This window comes from Rhea pennata, chromosome 22, assembly GCF_028389875.1.
Source record: "Rhea pennata isolate bPtePen1 chromosome 22, bPtePen1.pri, whole genome shotgun sequence".
Lineage (NCBI taxonomy): Eukaryota > Metazoa > Chordata > Aves > Rheiformes > Rheidae > Rhea > Rhea pennata.
The window spans coordinates 664,426-687,495 of record NC_084684.1 but is presented as its reverse complement, the minus strand read 5'-3'; the positions used below and the strand labels follow the sequence as shown (position 1 = coordinate 687,495).

General features: G+C 50.9%; 1 protein-coding gene across 3 annotated transcripts in view; it reads right to left on the bottom strand.

Annotated features, from left to right (window-relative positions):
* The window catches only part of PAX7 (paired box 7), a 105,198-nt gene extending 82,682 nt beyond the window's left edge, over positions 1–22,516 (bottom strand). For 2 of the 3 annotated variants that reach the window (XM_062593247.1, XM_062593249.1), the window contains exons 1-4: positions 22,432–22,516; positions 20,202–20,437; positions 19,315–19,444; positions 18,218–18,346 (exon numbers count right to left, since the gene is read on the bottom strand). In XM_062593247.1, coding sequence (XP_062449231.1) covers positions 18,218–18,346; positions 19,315–19,444; positions 20,202–20,437; positions 22,432–22,516 — 580 coding nt within the window. Of the gene's footprint in view, positions 1–18,217; positions 18,353–19,314; positions 19,445–20,201; positions 20,438–22,431 lie in introns of all 3 variants that reach the window. The other variant, XM_062593248.1, reaches the window with a different exon arrangement.
* Between the last annotated feature and the right edge of the window lie 554 nt (positions 22,517–23,070).

Here is a 23,070-nt window from a genome sequence, read left to right as displayed (position 1 = left end):
AACTGGTTCCTTGGTTTGATTATGTGCTTGTGTTTTCCCATTTCTTTTTTCTGCGAAATGCCTCAGGGAGCCACCGTGGGGACAGAAATGACACAAAATCTGTTGGTCTTTCATCACTTCAATTATTCATCTATGTGGTGTTGGGTTTTATTTTTATTTATTTATTTATTTATTTGTCCCCAGCCCCATTTATGGTGCATACCCTATGGCAACCCCAAGGGGAAATAGTAAAATTATATCCTACACTGGAAGGGCAGTAAAGGATCTCCTGTCCTGCAAAAACTTGGGGCCAAGAGTAGTTCCATGGAAGTCAGTGAGATTATTCATACGAGTAAAATGAAGTGTGCATGCATTTGCTCAGAGGGTGAGAGGCCTGATTTATTCTAGCATGGGAATACGTTGTCCTACTTCTCCATGGATGATCCCTACAAACGAGACTCGGGGTTGGGCATGCACGTGGGTTTATTCTGGAGCAAGGGAACTTGTCTGAGGCAATAAGGTATTGCCACTATGTGTGTAGGTGCTTCCTGTGCGGGAAGCATTGCCAATAACCACCTCTCAACTGCAGCTAACGTGGGTGCCTGCGCTAAAATCCTCTGTGGGTTTGCAAAGAGCTAAATGGCAAGACTCTATATCCAAAACTGCACATCAAGTTCCTACGGTTCCTTGCAAACTTCAGAGGAAAGGAAAAAAAAAGTTGTATTTTGTCTATATCATATCTATTGGTTTCTTTCTCCACCTAAATAGCATAGTGGCAGGATGTGCTAGGCAGGTATCCCTGTATTAAGGCTTGCTGCAAATTGCACTATCATTCTCGAAAGCATTGACAGATTCATCTTGCCTCAAATATAGAGAAATTAAGGCCCAATCCTGCAAGGCACAGGGCACCGGGATGAATTCCCCTCCAGTTTCACCTCTTGGCGACAGTAGGGGCCAGTGAGCCTCGGGATAGGGCCCTAATTTTGAACCAAAAGAGCAGAGAAACTGATTGTACCAGTTGAACAGGGTTTGTGGCAAGGTCATAAACCTGATAGACAGATGTGGCAGTACTTTGGGTTGGCTTTGACAGGGAGGGTTAAGCTGGACGCTATTGAGCTAGCTGAATATTTCCCTAAATGGGAAACAATTCTGGTTTTTTGCTCAGTGTTTCTTCTCCCTGTTGCTGTTTTCTTTTTTCTTTTTCCTTTTTTTTCCCCCCTCAATAGATTGAGTTTGCCCTTGTGGCTCAGCCTCTATTCAGGTCATCTCTCCAGGAGTACATGTGCTTTGGAAAGCACTGAGTACAGGTTAGGAGGGTCATAAGTCACAGGACCCCCTTGAGGGAAGTTTGATTTTAGCCAGCCATGAAATAGCAACTCTTCCGCTGCAAAGGGGAAGGTGAGGCTGGAGGAGGAGGTGGGGGGAGACTTAGTTTTATTACTATTATCATCAGTTGACCTCCCAACCCAGTGCTCGGAACTGTCTCTCGTTAGGAGTATGTACACAGGCATATGGCTTTGCGATCGCCAGAGAGGAACCAGACCGATCCATCATGCAAATTAGCAGCCCCAACCAGCACGGCCTTGCCGGCCGCCGTGGCAGCGGCGCTGGGGACGTTCCCACCATTTGCCTCCGGCTCCCACATGCCTCGGGTGGCTGTGCAGTACCTTAGCGTGGCAGTGGGCACCGAGGAGACCTGCAGGCCCCCAGGGCTGGGACGTGAAGGCAAGGACACAGGCGTTTGGGTGGGCTGGGAAATCTCTGTGTTCACATTTACGTCCTTCCTGGGCTGTTTGGTTGTTGCAGTTGCTCCTTGAGAAGTTATTTGGAGGGGCTAAGTAATAAGAAACTCGCTCTTTTCCTATTTTTTCCTGCTGTTCAGGCAAAGAAATACCATAAGATCGTAAAGCTAAAATGCCATATACTTCAAATTAGACGTTCTCCTCTTGCCACACTTTTAAAAACTTTTCTGTATTAACGTGGGCTGTACGGGTGTTGAAGGTGGAAAAAGAGTGAAAGAAGCAGAGGGGAAAAAAATGGACACTGATACAGGTCATTGCAGTTTGAAGGGAGAAACCCAAGCTGCTCAACGTACCCCAACCCTGGCCGGCCCCTCTCCCCTCCGTCCCCAACACGGCAATAAAAGCCAAGAGCGACCGGCCCTGGCAGCGGAGCCCAGGGTGCAGGGGAGCTTTGGGCATTAATTTCCACATGTTTTGGGGTGTCTAGTGGCAGATTTGCCATCCCTGACCCCACTTGCCGCCTCGCTGCGAGGCTTTTCACGGAGATGGGATGGTCGGGGCTTTTTCAGGCATTTCTCACCACTGCTGCATCCTGCTAAGGCAGTGCTGACATCCCATCAAAAAAAAAATAAAATGTAATAAAATAAATCCGTCAAAGCCTATTAGTAAAACTGCTCTGTGCAAACCTAATTGACCACAAGGGATCTCCTAGACAAGCAGGCCGTAAATCGCGATTTAAACAACGACGATGGGGGGGGGGGGAGAAGAAAGTTTGCGATTGCTGGGGATCACTTTAGGCAACTGCCTTGCTAGAGGTTTCAGAGAAAGGAGGCCTGATCTGCAGCATATGGTGCAAAGAGCTGGTGCCGGGGGTTGGAAGAATTAGGAAAAAAAAAAAAAAAAAAAAGGAGAGAGAGAGAGAGAGAGAGAGACCGTCCCAGATCCTAAGGAGCTATTTATTCCTCCCCCTGCAGATGTACATTAATGCAGGAGGAGTAAGGGGGGGGGGTGGAAGCAGATCTTTTGGTTGGAAAAAAAAAAGAGAAACAGCGCTCCTTCCTTTTAACATGCTGTTGTCTGGCTTGATCTTGTCACTCCAAAGGAGCCCATTCAGAGGTATTCATGCATCTGCCTCGGAGGCACAATGGAACCTTAGTTTATAAACTGTCTGTCCAGTTGCCTGCGGCCTTTAGTCCTTTTGTTTTGGCTTCTCTTAATAAACTTTTTGGGGGAGTTCATCAATACGCTTGAATAGCTGATGTTCTCATTCTCAGAGCGGGGAATAACAGAAGGTCTCGGAGTTTTGGTTGTTGTTTTTTTGTTTTTTTTTTTTTTTTAATAGGGGTGGGGGGATTTTTTTTCTCCCCTTAAAGGGGAACCGAGGCTTGAAAAGCATCAGAAAAACCCTTAAAAAAAAATCTGAATCAACCCCAAACAAAACCTCTATTCAAAAGACACAGAGAATTATGCAACATTTAATTGCACCCCCCGACTCCCGAAAGCAATTTTCGTCCTGCTGACAGAATTAAGACGATCGCGAACTAATTTTATAGCTCTCAAAATATTTGGGGTGGCGGGATTGGGAAGGAATTTCGGAGACCAGGCTCATTTCCAGGGGATTTAGGGCTGAAAGCTGCCTCTAACCTTTCTCCCCTCGACTCCCCCCATTGCAAAGGCAGAAATAATAGCCGAGCGGATAATTTCCCCCCGCGCACACACACACTCCGTTGAAATCGCAGCGCTTTTTTCCGAGCAAAACGGGAGGCGGCGGCGCTGCACCGCCCCCCCGCCCGCCCCGGGCCGCCTTTTAGGCGCAGCGCGGAGGGAGGGTGCGGAGATGCCCCCAGTGCCAAGGCGCAGCTAAGCACCAGCGCAAAGTCCGCCCCCCTGGCCGGGCCGGCTCCCTCTCTCCTCCCTTGATTTCTTTCTTAACGCGCCGCTTTCGCCTTCGCAGCCGCCTTCTCCCGCCCCGCAAATTCCCTTCGCCGCGGCGGCCGCAGCCCCCTCCCCACGTCTCCTTCCAGAGGCAGCCCCCCACCAACCGCTCTCCCCAGCGGCTCTCGCTCAGCGTTTTAAGGCCCTAATGAGTGTTGACAAGTTTAATGAGTTTGTTTTAAAGAGGAAAAAACTGGTCAAGTCGAGATTTCCGAGTCAAATCCATTAGGAGATCCCATTCAACCCCCGGCTGACAGCTCCGCCGCTCTCACACTGCGGCAGCCAGCACCGGGCCGGGAGCTGAGCCCGGCGCCCCCCGGCCCCGCTGCGCCCCCCTACCCCGGGCAACGCCCGGACCGGCCCTTCTCCGCCGCGGTGGGGTGGGGGGAGCCGGTGCGCGGCGGGGCAGGATTGGGCCCTTCACCTCCTCGCCGGGTACCAGCTCCCCGGGGAGCAGGCGAGCCCTGAAGAGCGGGGGGGGGGGGGGGGGAAATCCCAATAGAAATGAATTCCCAGTGCAGCTAGCTTGCATTTCCATCGGGAATTACACTAAATGCCCCGCTCTTTTCCTTTCTCCCCCGTTTTTTTAATTTTTTCTCCCCCTTTCTCAGCCTCTCTCTTTCGGCCTCCCCCGCCCGCAACCTTCATATAAGTAAACAGCGCTGTGAAGCCGAGGTGGAGGTCATGTTAAGTCATGCAGTCTGACTTCGTGAACTTTGAGCCGGGCGATTAGGAGGGGGGTTCTCCTTTTTCAATTTCTCCACTTCCTAGGTCTCTCCATTGTTCCAATTCCAAACAGCTGCTGGTGCTAATCTTTCGGTTATTTGCAATCAGGAGGAAGAAATACCCACACCCTAGAGTGCTCCAATATTAGCCCTGCCAGCGGAGTAAAGAGACCGCTGGAAGCTGGGGATGTGGAGAAAAACAAAACAGAACGAAGTTATTGAACTCAGTTTGACTCTGAGCCTTTCAGGTACCTCTCAATCCCAAATCCGCGCGGGCAGAAAGCCATGGAAATTAGACTTGCAGGTACCACATCACTTAAGGGCAGACTTGATTTTCGAAAGGTTAAACTCCTCCATCCCCTGGAAGTCTGGCCAGAGCCGGAGGGCAGGGGGAGGCTACCAGCTGAGGGCAAACTGGAAGTTAAAAAACACCACAAAAGCCCAGCTGGAGAGAAACCCGGAGAGCTACACCCGGGAATGCCCAGGAGTGTTTTGCCAGCGTTGGCTCTGAAGTTTTTTTTTTTTTTTTTTTTTTTTTATTATTATTATTAAGAAGGGCCGGAGAGACTAAAGGATTCAAGAAAAGGGCTGGAAACCTGCAGTTTCTTTTGCGGAAAATAAATAAACCCACCTACATGCGTGCAGATGTTGGCACACCCGGCCCCACAGCTGGCCATGCCTGCGCAGCTGCTGATCCCCTTCCCCTTTTACTTATTCCCCTACTAAGTAGGATAGGGGCAGCTTCTACCGGAGGCATCCCGAAGGAGAAAAGGCAATCGCCCCCGGGCTTTCCGGGCAGCCCAAAAAGTGGTGATAGCTCCGACCCCGGCGAAGCGGCAGCCGCTCCGGGGCCGCGCGGCGCTGCCCGGGCCGCCGCTTTCCCCGCGTTTTCGCAATACGCTGCGCTGGCCCTGCCAGGGAGGGAGGAGGGTGGTGGGGGAGAAGCCCATTAAGGCCTCGATATTCTTACACAGGCTCTGTCTGGCTTGCAGCCCTCTCACCAGCAACGCGGAGCCTTTATTGGTTTACTTAGGTGTTAATCCCTTAACAATCAAGTTGTCTGACCGTGGAGCCCGTCTCTATTCTTGTTTACATCTAATTACGGGTCTGAAACGCCACTTCCCTCCCCCCCCCCGCTCCCCATCCGCTTCAAACTAACTTTCATTTCACCCAATTTAAGCAGGTAAAGCTCCCCTCCCTTCTTCCCCTCCGCTTCTCCCAAGGAAGCAATTGCAGGTAATTACAGCTGCGCTACCGCGGCAGCATCGTCCGGCCAGCTCTGCTCCGCGGAGCCGGAGGGGCAGAAAACCACCCCCCGGGCCCCGGCCGGCACGGTGCAAAGCGGTGCCCGCAGCCGCTCGGGGATCGGGCCCTGCGAGCCACCCCTTGGCAGAGCGCTCTCTCCTCCCGGTGTCACGAGCATCTTAGAGCTGCGCTTAATTCAATTAAGACTCGTAAGTGCAGGAAACCGGCGGAGATCCACCCAAGGCAGCCAGTAGGCCGGGCTAACAAAGGACTTTTCTTTACAGAGGGTGCAAGGACCCGGCTGGCCCATGTGTCATCCATACCCGGAGACTACTGGCTCTTCGGGGTTAACGATTCAGACACCACTGCGAGCTCTGGGACTGCAGCTTGGCTTAGATAGTGTCTCAGCCCTGGGGCGATTCCTCTAAATCAATTTTCAAAACAATCAGTTTAGGGGCTTTTAATTAAGCTTTAAACCGGTGGTTAAAAATAGCAGTTTACTTCTTTGGGATGCAAACTAGGCTAGCATAAAAATAAATCAGAGAGACGAACCCACTGCCTTTTGGGATTCAGCGAAACGTAGATTATATACGTCCCAAGATTACGAGGATTTTTCCTTCTTTTAACTCTTATTTCCTTTCACCACAGCTGCTCTTTCCCTGTCAGATACTGAACTGTCCGTGGGCCTGTAAATGGGGGAGATCCCACGCGTCTTTCCGAAACCGGAGCACCGGAAAATTTCCGCGAGGATCCCCGGGCGCCGTCCCTGCAGGTAGCCCAGGCTGGGCTCCCGCTGCGGACAACACGCTCCTCGCCTAATTCTAGCCAATGTGAAGGAGAAAATAATAATAATAATAAAAATCTGGCCGAGCTTTAATCCGAAGGGGGAGGATAATGCAAAAAAAGCCCGGGCAAACCTGCGATGCGCCCGCCGAGCCCGCAGCTCCCGGCGCAGCTTGCCGCTCCCCTCCTTGGGGCGTTCAAAACCCACCTAGCAGGCGCGGGGCTTCTCTAGCAGACATCAGGAGAGACCCATAGGCGCAGCAAGGACGAGTCAAGATAAATTTAGGCTTCTCTCTCTTTTTTTTTTTTTTTTTTTTTTTTGACCTTTCCTTTCTTCCTTCCTTTTTTTTTTTTTTTTTTAATTATTAGTTTAAATCAGATCTTTCAGCTAATTTTGACCTCCACCACCATCCTCCTCTTTTGTTTAATACTCTTGTGGTTATAGCGAAAGGGGCACTTGCAGGGCCTAGCCCGAAATACGCACTCCACACCTTTAAACCTCTTAAGCTGGAACATTTTTTTTTTATTGTTGTTCCCCAGGCTCGGTCAGAAAGCAGATGCTTAAATGCAGCATTTGCACCAAAGGGAGCTCTTTAAAGACACCACGGTGTTAGGTTGATTAAAGAGTAATTAAGGGCTGTGGGACTCCTTTGGAGCTGCTGCTCCTAGGACTGTCGGTACCCGGAGGATTTCTCCCTAGGTGACCCAGATAAATTACAGATACGGCTGAAATAACTTTTGTCCGCTACGGGCTGGCGTGAGCGAGCACCGCAAATCCCGACACGGTCGTCGGGCAGCCCTACAAACCGCGGCCGCTCAGCGCGCAGCGAAACGGCTCACGGAGCCGCGGGGGCTTCGCGGATCGCTGCCCGGCTCCGACAGCCCCTAATTCACAGCCCTTCCCCAAAGACAAACCCGGCTCCGGGCAGCCCCCCGGCCCGAGCACCCGGCGGCGGGGAGGGGGCCAGAGAGCCGGAGGAGGCTCGGGGTTGCATATCCAATAACAATAACAATAATAATCTCCTAATCACAAAGAAAGATGCACGAGGGGATGCAAATAAAGGCAAAAAAAAACCACCACGGGGCTGGCGGAGCGAGGGGCAGGAAGGAGGTTTCCCAGGCCAACCTGCTCTTTCCAGCCCGGAGTCGGGAGCAAACTTTCCACCGGAGGATTCGTCCTTCCTCCTCCTCAACACACCTCCTCACCTCTCTCCTTCCCTTTCCGCCTTAATTTCAAGGACTTTTCTACCGTTACTTTTGCCTCCGCTTCTTCCCCCGCCTTCCTCCCCCCCACTCCCCCCACCCCTCGCTCCCTTCAGATCTCAGCGTGTTTGCTCTTGACTTCATCCCCTAAGTCAATAGTTTGGAGATGCCCTCATCCTCAGAGGCCCGAGCCCCCGTGTCCCCTCCCTGTTTTCTCCTGCGGATAATGGCAGTCTTTTGTGGTGCAATCAAGCTCCCGAGGGGTTGGGAGACAGATATAGATTCTTGGCATTTGTCGGTGAAAATGAAAGCTGGATTAGGCAGAGGCGGCTGCACACTCCATGGTAAAGGACAACAACTATTCCCCCATTGAAAGTCCCATTCTGGTTTGGTTATTTTATCTTTAAAGTTGTTTGTATTTCTAAAGTGGCTATTGATGCACTTAGAAAGTGTAGCAAGCTGTAAAGCCTCGCTTCGAATGAAAGGAGGACAAAAAGAAGAGGAGGTTAAGGGGAGAAAACAGAGTGAGAAAAAATACCATCATAAAAGGAGGGGGGGGGAGAGAGAGAGGAGGAGGAGAAGGAGGGGGAAAGAGTTAAAAAGATCAGATTCAGCCAGGATAAAGTTTAAAATCGGAGAGAAAAGTCACGAAGTCACAGCAGCAGGGAAAAGAGCAATAGCACTGGGGTTTCGGCCCCGGTTTTGGCGCAAGGGTGTCTATACGATCGCCCCTGCCCTGCCTATTCGAGTGCCTTGCCGGGGGGGGGGGGGGGGGGGAATTACAATATTTAGGTTTCCCTCCTGCGCGATTAGCTGTCGGATCGGTTTTGACTGGGATATTTTTTTCTCCGCGGGGGACACTTGACTCTTTGCAACTGAATTCTAAACCTAACCAGATTTTTGTTCTTCGCTGAAGTTATTTTATTCTTTAGCAATTGATCATAACAACCACCCTATTTTCTCCTTGACAGAGATTTGTTGCGACTCTGTTGCCAAGCATAAATGGGGAAGATTGTTCATCTCTGCACTATTAACCTTTGCGCATTTTCCCTTGAGAAGCATGGAGATTTTGACAATATATATATAATTTTCACCCAAACATCACTCGGATTTAACCATTTGGGATCCCCTCGTTCTTTAGATGCGTCTTAGTCTGCACCTCTTTGTATATTTTCCCTTCTAGTGAATAGAAGGTAGCAAGAACTGGGTTGTTTTGTTTGTTTGTTTGTTTGTTTTTTTCCTTAAAGAAAAACATTTGTTTAAACCCCAAACTTTTCTGCTCCTTTTGCTGGAGTTTCAGGAATGGAAATTGCAGCTTACCCGCTGCGAGCATATTCAGCCGCACACACAAGGGAGAGTTTGTGGTTGGAAGGAGATTAAGAAGAAAACTCTGGGATAAAGAAACAGAGCAACAAGGTACAAACCAAATGTTCATATTCTCTCTCTCTCAAAAAAAAAAAAAAAAAAAAAAGACAAAAAAAGCTTCAAATAGCTCAATTTGCTGCTATTTAGCATCAAACAGTCATCTTTTCGAGAAGTGAGGAGAGTACTGGAAATAATTTAAAAGAATTAAGTTACTCCACAGAAATAATGAATCCCTCTAGAAAATGCCAGCGTTTCACTAACCGCATGCATGTTTACATTTATATATATATATGTATATATATACGTATATATATATTCCTTAAATTCACCAGCAGCTCCGACTATCTGCCCTCTTTTGGATAATTTACAATATACAAAGGTTGGGTGCTATTAATCCCTCCCCCCATCCCTATTCATGTCAATGTTTCTTTCTTTCTTTTTCTTTTTTTTTCCTAGCAATCAAATATATGGGAAGCAACCTGCCGAATTTAAACACGAGTGTCCCCTGCATATCCCTTGACATCTAACTGTCCTTTGCACATTCGCCCTCTCTTTTTAAAGAGGCTTCTACGTTAAAATAAATAAATAAATAATAATGCAACCGCTGCATCGTTAATGGACAGCACCAGCCTCCAGATGGAATGGCCAAACTCCTTAAAAAAACAAACAAATAACCCCCCCAAAAATCTAGAAAGATGTTTAACAGCGGGAAGTTTCACAGATTTAAGGAAGCTTCCTTCTAACTTTAGGAAAAGCGAAAACCACCCCAGCCTTTTTCCCTCCGCTTGCAGGGAAGTTGCTCCAAAGCAGCTTCTTATGGCGAAATCCTGTTGAGTCAACTTTCCTTTCCCTCCTTTAATTCCCAATAAACATGCAAATCAATTCGCCCCTATAACGCGAATAAAAGGGAGGGATCGGACCAAACCGCGGTCAGCTCGGACGCAGCTTCCTGAGCCCCTTTCGGCCCCTGCCCTCTGCGGCAGGAGCCACCAGGTCGCTTTGATGTGCGGCTCCGGGGGCTGCGGACAAAGGCGGCTGCGGAGGCCGAAGGCTGCCGAGCGTCTTCCTCCCGCCGCCACGGCACCCAGAGCCGCCGGCGGAGCCGGCGAGCTGCCCTCGGCCCCGTTCGCCAGGGTCAGGCAAAGTGCTTCCTTCCAATTTTAGCAACGCCAAAACCCCCCAAAAAGAGTGAAAACCAAGGAGGAGGGAGGCCGGCCCGCAGGGGACAGGCGACGGGCAGGGGGCAGCGCGTAGAAAAAGACTTTGAGGGAGGATACCCCCCCTAAAAAACGGGGGGGGGGGCTTTTGCCCATTCTCCCTGCAAATCCCGGGGGGGGGGTTTCGATGTATTTATTATTTATTTATTGCCGTTTCCCGGGCAGGTGGAGGTGCAAAGGGAGCCGCCTGGATGGGAGGGGGGGGGGGGACCCTCGGCCGACTGCGCCCCCTCCGCCGCCACACTCAACGCGGGGCAAAAGCTACGGGCGGGCAGGTTTGGCCGAGGAGGGGCTGCTGTTGCATTTTCTTCCAAACAAGCGCTTTTCCTCGCCCCCCCTTGGTTAAAAGCCTCCGCGCCCTCCAAAAATAATAAATAAATAAAATAAATAAATAAACAAACAGGAGCCCCAAAGCTGCCCGCTCCCCGCGTGAGCTGAGCTGTTTCCCCAGCCGCCCGTTTACACGAACGAGCAGCCCCCGTCCCCTCTCGCTCCCCGCGTAGGTGTAGAGATTAGGTAGATACAGATACATTCCGCGAACGAGCACAGACGGAGGCTCCCCGCCACGCACCCCCCGCGTCCCCGGCTCTCCCTGCCGAGCCCATCGACAGAAACGGCCCTTCGCAGCGAGGCATCACAGGACCCGGAGCCATCCAAGCAAGTAATATGTAGCCTCAGATCTAGCGTGTCCCACAAGACAGAGCGCCTGCTAATTAATAGACAGTGATTCCTGCAAGCAGCCCTAGCAGTCTGTAATATGATGAACTTCCTTTGTACCGGTGTCACCACAAATGTTTCTGATAAGGAAAAGCATCCAAGGATCAAAGACTATAAGCTTCTCAATTTCCTCAAGCTGCCTCTACTTTTCCTCACCTACTTTTTCTTTCTCTCTCCCTCTCATTTTTCCTCCCTCTTTTTTTTCCCCCCTCTCTCCCTCCCTTGCCCCGTTTCGGTCCCTCCATCGAGGCGCGACCCGCGCTCCCGGTTTTGACACCTCCGAGGCTCACGGCTCCGTCCCCGATCTCGCAATCGCGTTTTTATTAATCGCACCTTCATCTTCCGTTTCCCACGGCTCTAAGGCTAGGCTTTTCCTCCCCCCTAAACCCCCCGCCTCCCCCGGCATCTCCTCATCTCTTCGCCACTTTCCCCCAACTCCGGATGACAAATGTCTTTATAACCGGGCATTAGCTGACATCTAATTTCTTTTGTGGCAAGAGCGTGCAAAGCGCAGCGCAGAAACGAGCCCTCCGGAGCCGGTGCCGTCCCCGAGCACCTCGCAGCCGGGCTTGGGGGGCGGCGATGCCGCACCTGTGCCTCCCTTTCCCTGCTCCTGTCTTTTATTTTGTTTCATTTTTTTTTTCCGGCTACACAATAACCCCCCAGTTCCTCGGCCACCTGGGCCGGCTGGTTTCTCCACGGAGGTACCTGCATATATATATATATATATATATATATGTGTGTGTGTGTGTGTGTGTGTGTGTGTGTGTGTAAATATCTATCTATCTGTATAGATATATATGTATGTATGTATAAAGCACCTCGCAGGGGGGAAGCAGGGAGGAGCCGCTGGGAAGCGAGGAAGGCAGTTTCCCCATCCTCATCCTCATCCTCATCCCTTCGCCGGCCTGGCAGCCCCGAAGCATCTCCGCACCCCGAAGCGCAACTCGAATGAGCAAGGAAAAGGCATTTTCGGGGGGGGGGGGGGTTGTGGTGGGGGGGGAAAGAGTGATGGGACTCCTGCTGGAAATGGGCTTTTTGGGGTAGTAGTAGTAAAGAAAAACAGTCTCTCTCTATGTGTATATCATCTCCTAAGCTCAGGTCTTAAGAAGGTCCCTTATTTGCTTATTTCTTTTGTAGCAAACGTAATTTTCAGAAAGATATCTCCCCCCCCCACCCCACGCCTTACCCTAATGCTCGAGTAAGTACCTTACAGCTTTAAGGCTAGTGTTATATATGCTTTAAAATCCTCCCATGTAAATTCCACTGAAAAATTTGGAAAGCTTTTCGGGGGGGGGGGGAAGGAGGGTGAGGGGGGGCCGGGGAGAGGGGGAGGGGGAGAAAGGGGAGGTTAATCCGGGTTTAATGCTATGATGCAGTCACAGGACCAGGGCTAGGCTGATTGTGTTATCTCTTCCCAACATTTGGGTCTCCCATATTTCACCCAGCCAAATAGCTGCGAGAAAAAAGTGCGTATGGAGGCACTCCTGACGCCTCAGGAAAATATGTTATTAATATCTAAATAACTTCCCAATACTGTCTCTAAATCTCCCCTTCACCACTCCAGATGATGAATTCGTTTGAAGTGTTCTCCCGTCTCATCTTTTCAGTGTCTCTCCCTTTTTTTATAACCAGGCTTATTTCAAACTGGTAAATATCTAATTCCTTTAACCACACTGCACACACGTCTCTCTCCCTCTCTTATATACAATTCCCATTTAGAGATCCATATATATATATATATATATATATATATATACACGCACAGTATAGAATAAAGCCCAACCTAGCCCTAAACTAGTTCTTAAAATCATTTGGGGTTTCAGAGCATGTTTTTTTTTTGGGGGGGGGGGTCACCCAGAAAGGACCCCCCCCACACGCACCCACACCTGGATCCCACGTATTTGCCTTGCAGTCTTCCTGCCGATTAATTCAATCTGTGCTTTCCCTCTCCCTTACCCCAATTACGAACAAGACGCCGGCTTAGAAACACACCTTACCGTTTCCTTCCTCTTCTGCTCTATCACGGAATCTATCTCCCACACTCAATTACGAATCAGCAAATACCTGCTTCCTAGTGTATAATGTAATCTACCGTCCAGCTTCAAACTATAGACTACAACCGGCTGCTTTATATTTCCTTTCTCTTCCTGCTACATGAGCAAGCTAAACCCCGGGCACCCCACCTGCCAGCCGCCGCTCCCCATAGGAATATTCACCTTATTTTTTTTTCCTGGGCTATAATTGAACCTGTTCTCCCCACCCACAGCCGAAAAGGGAGGGGAGGTGTGTGTGGGGGGGGGAGCAAGAGAGAGGAAAAAAAAAGGAAAACAAACAACCCCCTGGATCATAAACGTCTCCCTTATTTTATTGCATTTCCCGCTGTATAATTGCACCTCTCTCCCCGCATCCTTGTCTTAAGTTTGTTTTTTAAAACGTCTTGTATTAGATTATACTCGTTTATTCCCCCCTCCAACCTTATCTCTCCTCCTCTCTTCTCTCCTTCCCGTCACACTTGATTTAGGAAGGAGTTTATCTTGCAAACATTTGCCTACTTTGTTTATGTAGACCAGGTTCTGCAGCTACTTGTTCCCAAAAGCCACTGTTTGCCTTTGTAATTGTTATCTGTGTTTATTGTTGTACCTCATTTGTCTCAGCTTTTTTTGTGACATGTAAGCTCCGTGTGTGCTCACATACCGCCCCCCCTTCCTCCTCTCTCCCTAGGTTTTTTCCTCTCTATTTTTTTTCCTTTTACCCTCCTTCTCTCCGCTCGCTTGCTCTCCTCTTTTCCCTCCAACACGCACAGAATAGCTGAGCCTAAAGCCAAGGAATTGCTTGACACTACCCTATCTCTCTCCTGCCCCCCATTATTAGAGCTGATCCCGCTCCGCACACTCACAAATCCCGCCTGGGCTCTGTTTGATTAGATTGCCAACCTTTCGTAATCCCTTGATTTGATGAAGTGTCTACCCCCCCCCCATTTCCCTTCTAAACACACATTTACAGAGAAAGCGCTTGTTGGTTTTAAATCAATGCAGATTGTTTGCTGATAAATCCACTCGATCTCCCCCCACTACCACCACCCCGGCCCAGGTTTCCCCCTCCCCAGCTCCGATGCGGGGAGACAAAGCCGCTTCCCAGGTGTGCAAGGAAAAAAAATGCAGCGGAGGGGAGAAAAGGGGTGTTGGGGGGTCCCCTTCCTTCTCCTCGGTCATTCGCTCCCCCCTCACACCAAGCCTAATTAAATTTGGGCAGCCAAAACAGGGAAAAAAAAAAAAAAACACCCAAAACAACAAAACCCCCCCACGAGCAGCAATGACGGCGACCGAATTAATTTGTTACCACCTCGACTTGGAAGTGGCCAAACAGTCACACGCCCTCGCTGCTGTTCACACCTGGGCACGTTTCCCTCTCCCCGCCCCCAGGAAGGATAATAAATAATGATAATAAATAATAATTATTATTATTAGGCCTTTGGGATTCTCGGTTTTCCCGAGCTCCTTGCCACCCCGCGCAATCTTTTTCGCGTGGGGCGGGTGTTTTTCACCCCGCTTCAGGCGCTAAGCCGAACGCGCCGCGGAGAAAGGGAGCGGGGGAAGCGCGTGGGGCCGCGCCGCGCGTGGGAACGCGCCGAGCTGCACTTATCCTCCCTTTCCTTTCAAGGCCCAAACCCCCTCCGCTTTAGGGAGGAGGGGGTCCAAATACCCCCCCCCCCCGCCGCTGCCTCGGACACCCCGCATCTGGCCGCATCCTGCCCCGTGCGAGAGGCAGCAGAGTGTCCTCCCCCCTCCCCCGCCACGCGTGACCCTCCCTAATAAACCCCAATAGTCATAATAAATAACAACAACAAAAATAATAATAACTCGGTCTTAACAAGGATAAAAAAAAAAAAATAAAGTGAAGCCTCATGAATATATGCCCAGGGCTAGCTGGAGTGAGCCGTTTAAAGATGAAAGTGCAAAGAAATAAAGGCTCAATTTAATCTGCCTTAAAACCCTTCAACTTAACGTTTGTGCTTGGAACTCAGAGAGTGAGTACTGATTGGGGATAAATACATTTCTTAGCATGCCTTGGAGCTATTACACCCTTCTCCAACACAGCTCCCTATTCAACAGCCACAGTTTTCATTACCAGCTCTAATAAGTCTTAACATTATTAAATGCCAAGCAGACGATAGAAAGAAACAGGCGCAGGGTGGAATCTTTCTTTAACACTTAAAAAGAGAGAGCATTTAGGGCTGTCTTCCTCCGGCTCCCCGCAAGGAGAACCCACAAATGGAGCAAAGGCGTTTGTCAGGAGGAAAAAAAAAAAAAAAAAAAAAAAAAAAAAAAAAAAAAAGGCCAAAACAAAGTTTCCCCCTTTCCTTCCCTTGCCACTCTGCCCCCCTCCATCCGCAATAGTAATAAAATTGCATATATATATATACACACACACATACATATACACACCCCCACCCCCATGTAGTGAAAGGCAGAGCTGGTGCGGCAGAGCTAAACAAGCGAATAGAACAAGTGTCGGGAATGCGTTGGTATTTTGATTTTATTGACCCCCTCCCCGCCCGCTCTCCCAGGAAAAACAGTCCCAGTGGAGTGGGAGAGGGAGGCAAGAGCGCCAAGGAGCATCGCTATTCCCGAGCCAGAGAGCGCAGAGAGGCCGAACACGCACTGCGCGCACCCACCCACCGCCTGCAAGTGTTTTACAACTTAAGAGTGGTCATTAGTTATCTTAATTGGGGGCTATTAAAACTCCTCCAGACGTAAAAATATACATCGATAGCTTTTTTTTTCTCTCCTTTTTTTTCTCTCCCCCCCCCCTTTTTTTTGAGGGGTTAAATTACATGAGATCCTTGCAAGATTGTGGCGAGCACTTTAGCTGCACAAGATCAAATTCGGGGGGACAAACGGGCTTCCCGCTGCCGCCCGGTCTCCCCCGCGTTCCCCAACGAATTACACTTGCCCGACTCCAGTATTTGTGCTTGCTGTTACTTCTACCCCCTCCGCCAAAGACTTTCGAGACACTTTTTTTTTTTTTTTTTTTTTTCCCCTATCTGCAGAGTCGGGAAAGAGGAGGGGAAAAAAACCCCACCATAAATAGCGATTTTTCTCAAGGGCTGGGGAGAGCGCGGCGGCTGGGGTGCGCTCCGAGGGGTCCGGCCTCAGGAAATTGCCCAAATTAGCACTCGATTCAAAACGGACTGGTTTCATAAAGAAATGGGGACTCGCGTTTTATTTGCCCGTGATATTACCCGTGAAGAAATAGCCCGGGTTTTGTTTCCCTTACTGACACGCGCTTCTGCATATTATTAAGGAATAAAAAGCCTCCGGCGACTTCATCCTTTTTGGGTTTGGAGGGGTGAAGAGAGAAGACGACGCAGGGGAAAAAGAAAAAAAAAAAAAGTCATTTTGTTGCAGTTATTTTTCTTTTTCAAGCGCCGAGCCTCAGATAAAATAAAACTGGGAAATAAAATCTCTCCCCAGCCCCCCCCAAAAAATAAAAGTAGCCCCCAACCTGATGCGGGGGGGGGGGGGGGGGGTGTGCTGTTCTCAGACACAATGGACCCGATTTGCAAATGAGCATTGCCTATTTCCAAATCACAAGAAACATTTTGCAACGTCCAACGGCTATCCTTTTTTCAACAGACGGTCCTATAATATTACAAAACTATCTAACAGCAGGGAGTTTTGAATAATTTATCTCCCTTTCTTCCCTTCCTTGGCCTTTTGTCCAAACTTTTTCTCCTCCTTGCAGAATTTTGAATGAGAATAGACAAGCCCTCCCTCCCCCATCCCTTTACTCCATTTTTAAGGCAGCCTAGGGTTTCCCCCCCTTTTTTTCCCCTTTCTTTTTTTTTTCTTTCTTTCTTTTTTTTTCTTTCTTTTTTTTTTTCTTCCACTGTTTGCTTTTGTGGTCAGGAATCTTTTGCTTATAAAGCTTCAATAGACTTGAAGGTCTTTGTAAGTGAAGTTCATCTTCAAGGTTGGAAAAAAAAAGGGGGGGGGTCGGATCCTTAAAGAAACCCCCTTTGTGCACCTTCATTTGAAACTTAGAGTAATGTTTGATTGTGACACGGAGAAACTTTTCTCGGCCCCTATTTTACCCTGCCCTCGAAAACCAAATTTCACCGCGCTTCAATATTGCGAGTCGCTCGCATTGTTCCGAATTGGGGAAACTTTGCGGCTGGTGAGAAACTTTGTCGGTGATTTCTCTCCCCCCCTTCCTTCCTGCACAGCGATTTGTGACTGTTTCAATCTAAAATAATAATAATAATAATAATTTGTGTTCTACTCCTTGGCCCGATACCGGTATTATCGCAAACCCTCCGAAGGAACCAAAAATCAAAAATCTCAATCGTTCAAACCCAGTGCAAGAACAACAGTCCTGAGCAATCGCCATTTTGCAGTAAATTTTGCGATGGAAAAATAGGGAAACCCTAAAGCTCGGGACTTCTAAAATTGCTATCCTGCCGCCCAGAAAAGCGCCCAGTTCTTCGACACAAGGAAATAACAGTTTTCTGCCTGAACCGACGCAGCAGTCCCTCCATCCCATCCCGTTGCTTACAACATCCCTGTGCTTGCAAATACCCTAATCAATAAATCTTAAATAGGTCCCTTAAAAAAAAAAAAAAAAAACCACCTCTCCCCCTCCTTTTTTGGGGGGGAGAGGGGCGGGAGGAGAGAGGAGGGATCATTGCGAAAAGTTGATTTAATCGGGAAAGAAACGCAAAGGTTGGAGTCTGCAGGCGACTCTTCCCCTCCCAAACGCCCAGGTAGAGTCACCCTCATCCCCCCAGATTTTCTCACCCATTTTAAATATCCCCCCAGCTTCCCGCAAACGGAATTGCGGGGGCGGCTGGGACGGGGGAGAAGAAGCTGCAGAAGTGCGGGGCGACGCGGTGGGGGCCCCTCGGCTCGTCCCCGCCGCCCGCCATTCGGCACCCTATCTTCATCCTCCTCTTCCTCCTCATTATTGTTATTATTATTATTATTTCCCCGAGGAGGGAGCTCGGCCGCCGCTCTCGGAGCCGCAGCGCAGCGCGATATCCCGGCTTCGCTAATTGATATTGATTGGCCAAATCGGTCACCTGTCAGGCCGAGTTTCAGGGGACCACTTAGAGAGCAGGGCCGGGATCTGTTTAACAAATTCATTTAGGAACGGGAGAGTCATCCCCCAGCCACCTCCGCTCGCTCCTGCTCCCCCCCCCCCCCCCCGGCTCTTCCCAACTCCTTCATAAATCACCGATCCCGAGTGACTGCAAGCGAAACGCCACCGAGTCGCCGGAGCATCCCAGCCCCGGCGGCGACTTTACCTTTGTCGCCCAAGATGCCGTCTATGCTGTGCTTGGCTTTCTTCTCCCCGTCTTCCTCCTTCTTGTCGCAATCCTCCTCTTCCTCTTTCTTCCCGAATTTGATTCGTAGCACACGGCTAATCGAACTCACTAAACCTCAGACAGTCAAAGGCAGAAACGCAAGTATAAGCTGCCTGGGGTGTGTGGGGGGGGTGAGTGTGTGTCGGGGGGAGCAGCACCCGCCCGAAGCCACCTCGCTTCCCCCCACCCCGTTGAGACCAGAGACCCCCGAAACTGGGCGCTCCCGTGGTCGCCCCCAAACCCCAGTCCAGGGCTGCGCTCCCCCCCCCCCCACCGTGCACCCGGCGCTATTCCCTGCCTTTTTTTTTTTCTGAAGAGGGGAAAGTCCCCCCCCGCCCCGTTATCCCCCATCCCTTGGCTTGCACCCCGGCGCTAAAGCCGAGAGCCTTCGCGGCGATGGAGCCTTGGGGCGAGATGCGGCCCGCGGTGGGGTTGGGGGCGGGGAGGCAGAGCCAGCAAAGCCCCCAACAGAAGGAGCCAGGACCGGGGGGAAAAAAAAGAAAAAAAAATAACCTCCTAAGCAGGCCCTGCGTGGCCATTTTGGGGTGCAAGGAGATGGGTGATCCCCCTCCACGCAGCCCCAGGGGCACCCACCACCCAGAAACAGGCCGCACGGGGCGAGGGGCAACCCGGGACCCCTCCGCGGCCCATCTTTGGGGTGCTGCCAAGGCAGGACACCTCCCCCCCTCCCCCAGTGCTTTCGAGGGAGCTGCGAGAAGTTGGGGAAGTCGGTTTGCTCGTGTGTTTGTTTTTCCAGCAGTCCGCAGGGCTGCGCGGCCTGCGCCCAAACTCTCCTCACCTCCCTGCTTTGGGCTCCTTTGCTGCTGCTGCGGCTTTGCTTGGGGTGCTTTTATTATCATTATTATTTGTATTTTATTTTATTTCCCCCCCCCTTTCAAGCAAGGGCTCAGAGGGTGTTTGGAGCCCCTGGAAACATGTTGGGTGTCAAGTCCGCGGCGGCTGCAGATGGTCCTTTCCCTACGTGCTTCTCCACGCGTGGGTGTGTGGGCGCATTTCTTGCCAAGCAGCCTTCTCACCTGAGGGGACCGTGCTCCTGTCGCAGTGCCCGTCCTTCAGGAGCCTGTCTCGGATCTCCCAGCTAAACATCCCGGGATTCTCGCGCTTATATTCCTCGATTTTCTTTTCCACGTCGGGAGTTGCGACCTGCTTTTGTGATCAAGGGAGGCCAGCGCGTTGCCCGCGTGTGCATGTGCAGAGAAAGGGAAGGGGGGGAACAGAGAGAGACAGGAAAAAACCCACTTTTAATTTAAAGAAGAACCCGAAGGCACCGTTCAATGCAATCCTTCTCGCCCTGGGTGCTAATTTCGGGGCTCAGCATGGGATTTGCAGGGGCAGGGAGGAGGAAAATAAAAGCGCTCCTGTTCCCCCCTCCACCCCCAAACTCAAATCGCAGAGGGGGAAGCAATGCAAGCGGCAGGGCTGGATGCAGCCCCAGCCCCGGGGAGGGAGAGCGGGGGGGGGGGGGGGCTGCCTTTCGGGGCGTTATATACGCCCGATTTATTCCTCCTTGCAACTCCAGCTGGCTCGCCTCCTCCCGACACACCGGGAACCGAAGCAAATGCCTAAATGCGCGCCACTTGTTGCATATGGAAAATCGCTCTAATTTATTCATAGCCTTCAACTCGGCACCGTTTTCTACCCATTTGCGTCTGCAAATTGCAGCTTTATTAAAGCCCGTTCCACCTCTTTCACTCTATATTCACTTCATAACCTTCCTCCATACCCCCCCCAAAAAAAAGGAAGAAGAAAAAAAAGAAACCTAATGCATTTTAATAGCCCCGCTGCAGCAAGCTCGGCGAGGGGGCGAAGCGAGGGCCCCGCTGTTTGCGAGGAGGAAGGGGGGGGGGGGGAAGGGGGTCCGGGAGGCTCCTGCTCGGGGCGAGGGCGGCCCTTGCTCACTCACCCTGGGCTTGCTGCCGCCGATAGCTCCGGGGCGGATGGAGCCCGTTTCCTGGTACCTGCAGAGGATTTTGGAGACGCAGCCGTGGGAGACCCGCAGCTGCCGGGAGATCACGCAGGGCCGGATGCCGTGGTGGGCCATCTCCACGATTTTGTGGCGGATGTGGTTGGGCAGCGGCCGCCCGTTGATGAACACCCCGCCGAGCTGGTTGACTCTGCCCTGGCCCAGCGGAGTGGAAACTGCGAACCGGAGCGGGGAGGGAAAAAAAAAAAAAAAAAAAAATGTTGAGAGAGGGCAAAACCCGAGAATTTGCACCTTAGTTCCCCGCCGTCCTGTCCCGTCTCGCCTTTATCCCGATCTCTGCTTTACGCAGCTGCGCCCAGTCGCGCACCCGGTGCCCTCCGAGCCGCTCGCAGCCGGGGAAATACTTTTTTTTTTTTCGTTCGATATACTAAAAATAAAAATAGCCCAGGACCCCCACTGCCCCGCTACCCTCTTCTCTTCCGAGGGGGCTGCTATATTTGTTCCCCCTTTTTTTTTCTTTTTTTCCTCCTTCTCCCTCCTTCCTTCCTCCCGGGCATTTCATACCCACGTTTTAAATCCCGTCTGAAACACGGCAAGATTCAAAACTGCAATTGCGAAGCAGAAAAAAAAAGTTTCCAAGCTCACTCCAGTACTAGCTCCGGGCGAGGTGGATTTTTATTTTCAAACAAACTTTCGGAAATAACCTCTTTAAATACCCTTGAGGGTCCCCCCCCCTTTTTTTTAATTTTGGCGGGGAGGAAAGGCTTTTTTGGGGAGGCTCGAGGGTCTTTTGGGCTCGGGGACGGAGCGGCGCGGGCGCGGCTCCGCGCTGCGCGGAGGGTCCCCCCGCAGCGGGGGCCACCGGCTCTCTAATCCCCGGCTCGCATCCCCAATTTGTTTAATATCTCGCAATGTAGATCTTGCAGATTAATACGATTTCACAGACTCAAAATTAAAAAGAAAAAAAAAAGAAAGAAAGAAGAAGCGGGGGGAAGAACTCAGCTGCATAATTTGCAGAAAGGCTGGAGGGGGTGAGGGACAGCTAAGGCGAGGGGTTGATTTTCTCTATACAAAGAAAAGTCGATTCCAGAAATTGCCTCGCAATTTAATAAGAATCATGCACTACTAATTCAAAGTCACTTGGCCAGCACTCCCTGGATATATCATTATCGACAGATAACACTCGAGTGGCCAATTTTACATTCAAGAGGTACTAAAATCACCGGCCGCTCTCTCTTTTCATTATTCCCAGTCATGTTGTGCAAATATTGTTGTAATCCTTTGATCCTTTCCCTTGCCGTCTGTTTTACTTCATTTGCTACAGAAAAGCACTTCAGCAAATCCCCCTAGCTTGTATGTTTTGCAGCCTGCGTGGTTTTCCACGGGTTTGAGTTTAGCCACTTGATCACGGTCTGTATGAAATTCTGCTGTTTAATAAATGCGAGGAGAAGGATCCTACTCTAATTTTGATTTTTTTTTGATTTTTTTTCCTTTTCTGCGCAGAAATAACAACGCCGGGGCCGGGCGCACACAAAGGGGAGAGCAGATGAGTCGCGAAGTTAAAGCCGCCGCGCTGCGAGGTGGGCATGACACTTAGCGAGGTGACAGCTTCACGGGGGCCTTCGGGAGCTCCGAAGTCCCCGGTGGCACAGCGAGACACCCCGCCGCCGCCTCCCCCGGCCCCGCTTCCCCTCGCCGGCCGCGGGGCTTCGCTGCGTGGGGCGCGCATCTGCCCCCGCGGAGAGCAGATGCTGCCGTTGCTTCATCGGGAAAGTTGGGAACAATAAGTTTTTCCCCTCGTCTTTAGGAGCTGGGGAAATTTAGGCGTTTGGCGGAGAGAAAAATAATAATAATAACAATAATAATAAACAAGCCTAAACACAAACCTGCCAAAAAATGTCAGCAAGCTGCTTATTATAACTACCTAAAAAATAAAGATAAAAAGCCAAAGCCGGTGCGAACGCGCTAGCGTGCGGAATCAGAGCAGCTACAGCTGCGCGGGGAGGCAGCGAAACATCAGCGAGAAGTTGGATGCGGCGGCGAGGAGCCGCGGAGGATTTAAAGTTTCGCTTCCAACCTGGCCCCGTCCGCGCCTGGAGCAGCCCGGCCCGCTCCCCCCACCCCCTCCGCGCTTAATTAAGAGGCACTTAATTAAAGAAGTGCTCTCGGAGGTTCCCCCCCCCCCACTAACCCCATCACCACCACGTACCTTCCAGGGGGAAGCCGGTGCGCGGGTAGTTCTGCCCCGGCGCCGGGCGCATCATCCGCGGCACCGTGCCGGGTAGAGCGGCCATGGCGCGGAGCCGGTGCGGAGCCGGTGCGGAGCCGGCGCGGAGCCTCTCGCTCGGCCCCCCGCTCCTCCAAGCGAAGCTCGCTCAATCTCCCCCCCCACTTTTTTTAAAATTTTTTCCTTCCAGCCCGCGGCTGCAAAATAAGGGAGAAATCTTTGCTCCACCAAAAAAAAAAAAAAAAAAAAAAAAAAAAGGGGGGGGGGGAGAGGTGGGGCTGGGGAGCAGGGGGAGGAAAAGCGGCTGGTGGTGGGGGAAAATCACCCACCAGAAATTCTCCTTAAAGTTTTTTCGGGCTATGACACAGCCGGCCTGAGCGGGCGCTCCGCAGGAATGTAACGCAGACTGCGCGGAGGAGCAGACACATCCAAAGTTGCCTCGGTGCTGGGCTGGGCTTACGGATTGGGGGGGGGGGGCAGCTGTTTCCCCCTTCTTTCTTATTTTCTCTCTCTCCTTTTTTTTTTTTTTTTTTTTTTTTGTGTGTGTGTGTGTGTGTGTGTGGTTGGTGCCTGTTGGTGATGGCAGTTGGGGGGGGAGGGGGGAGGATGCAGATGGAGGGT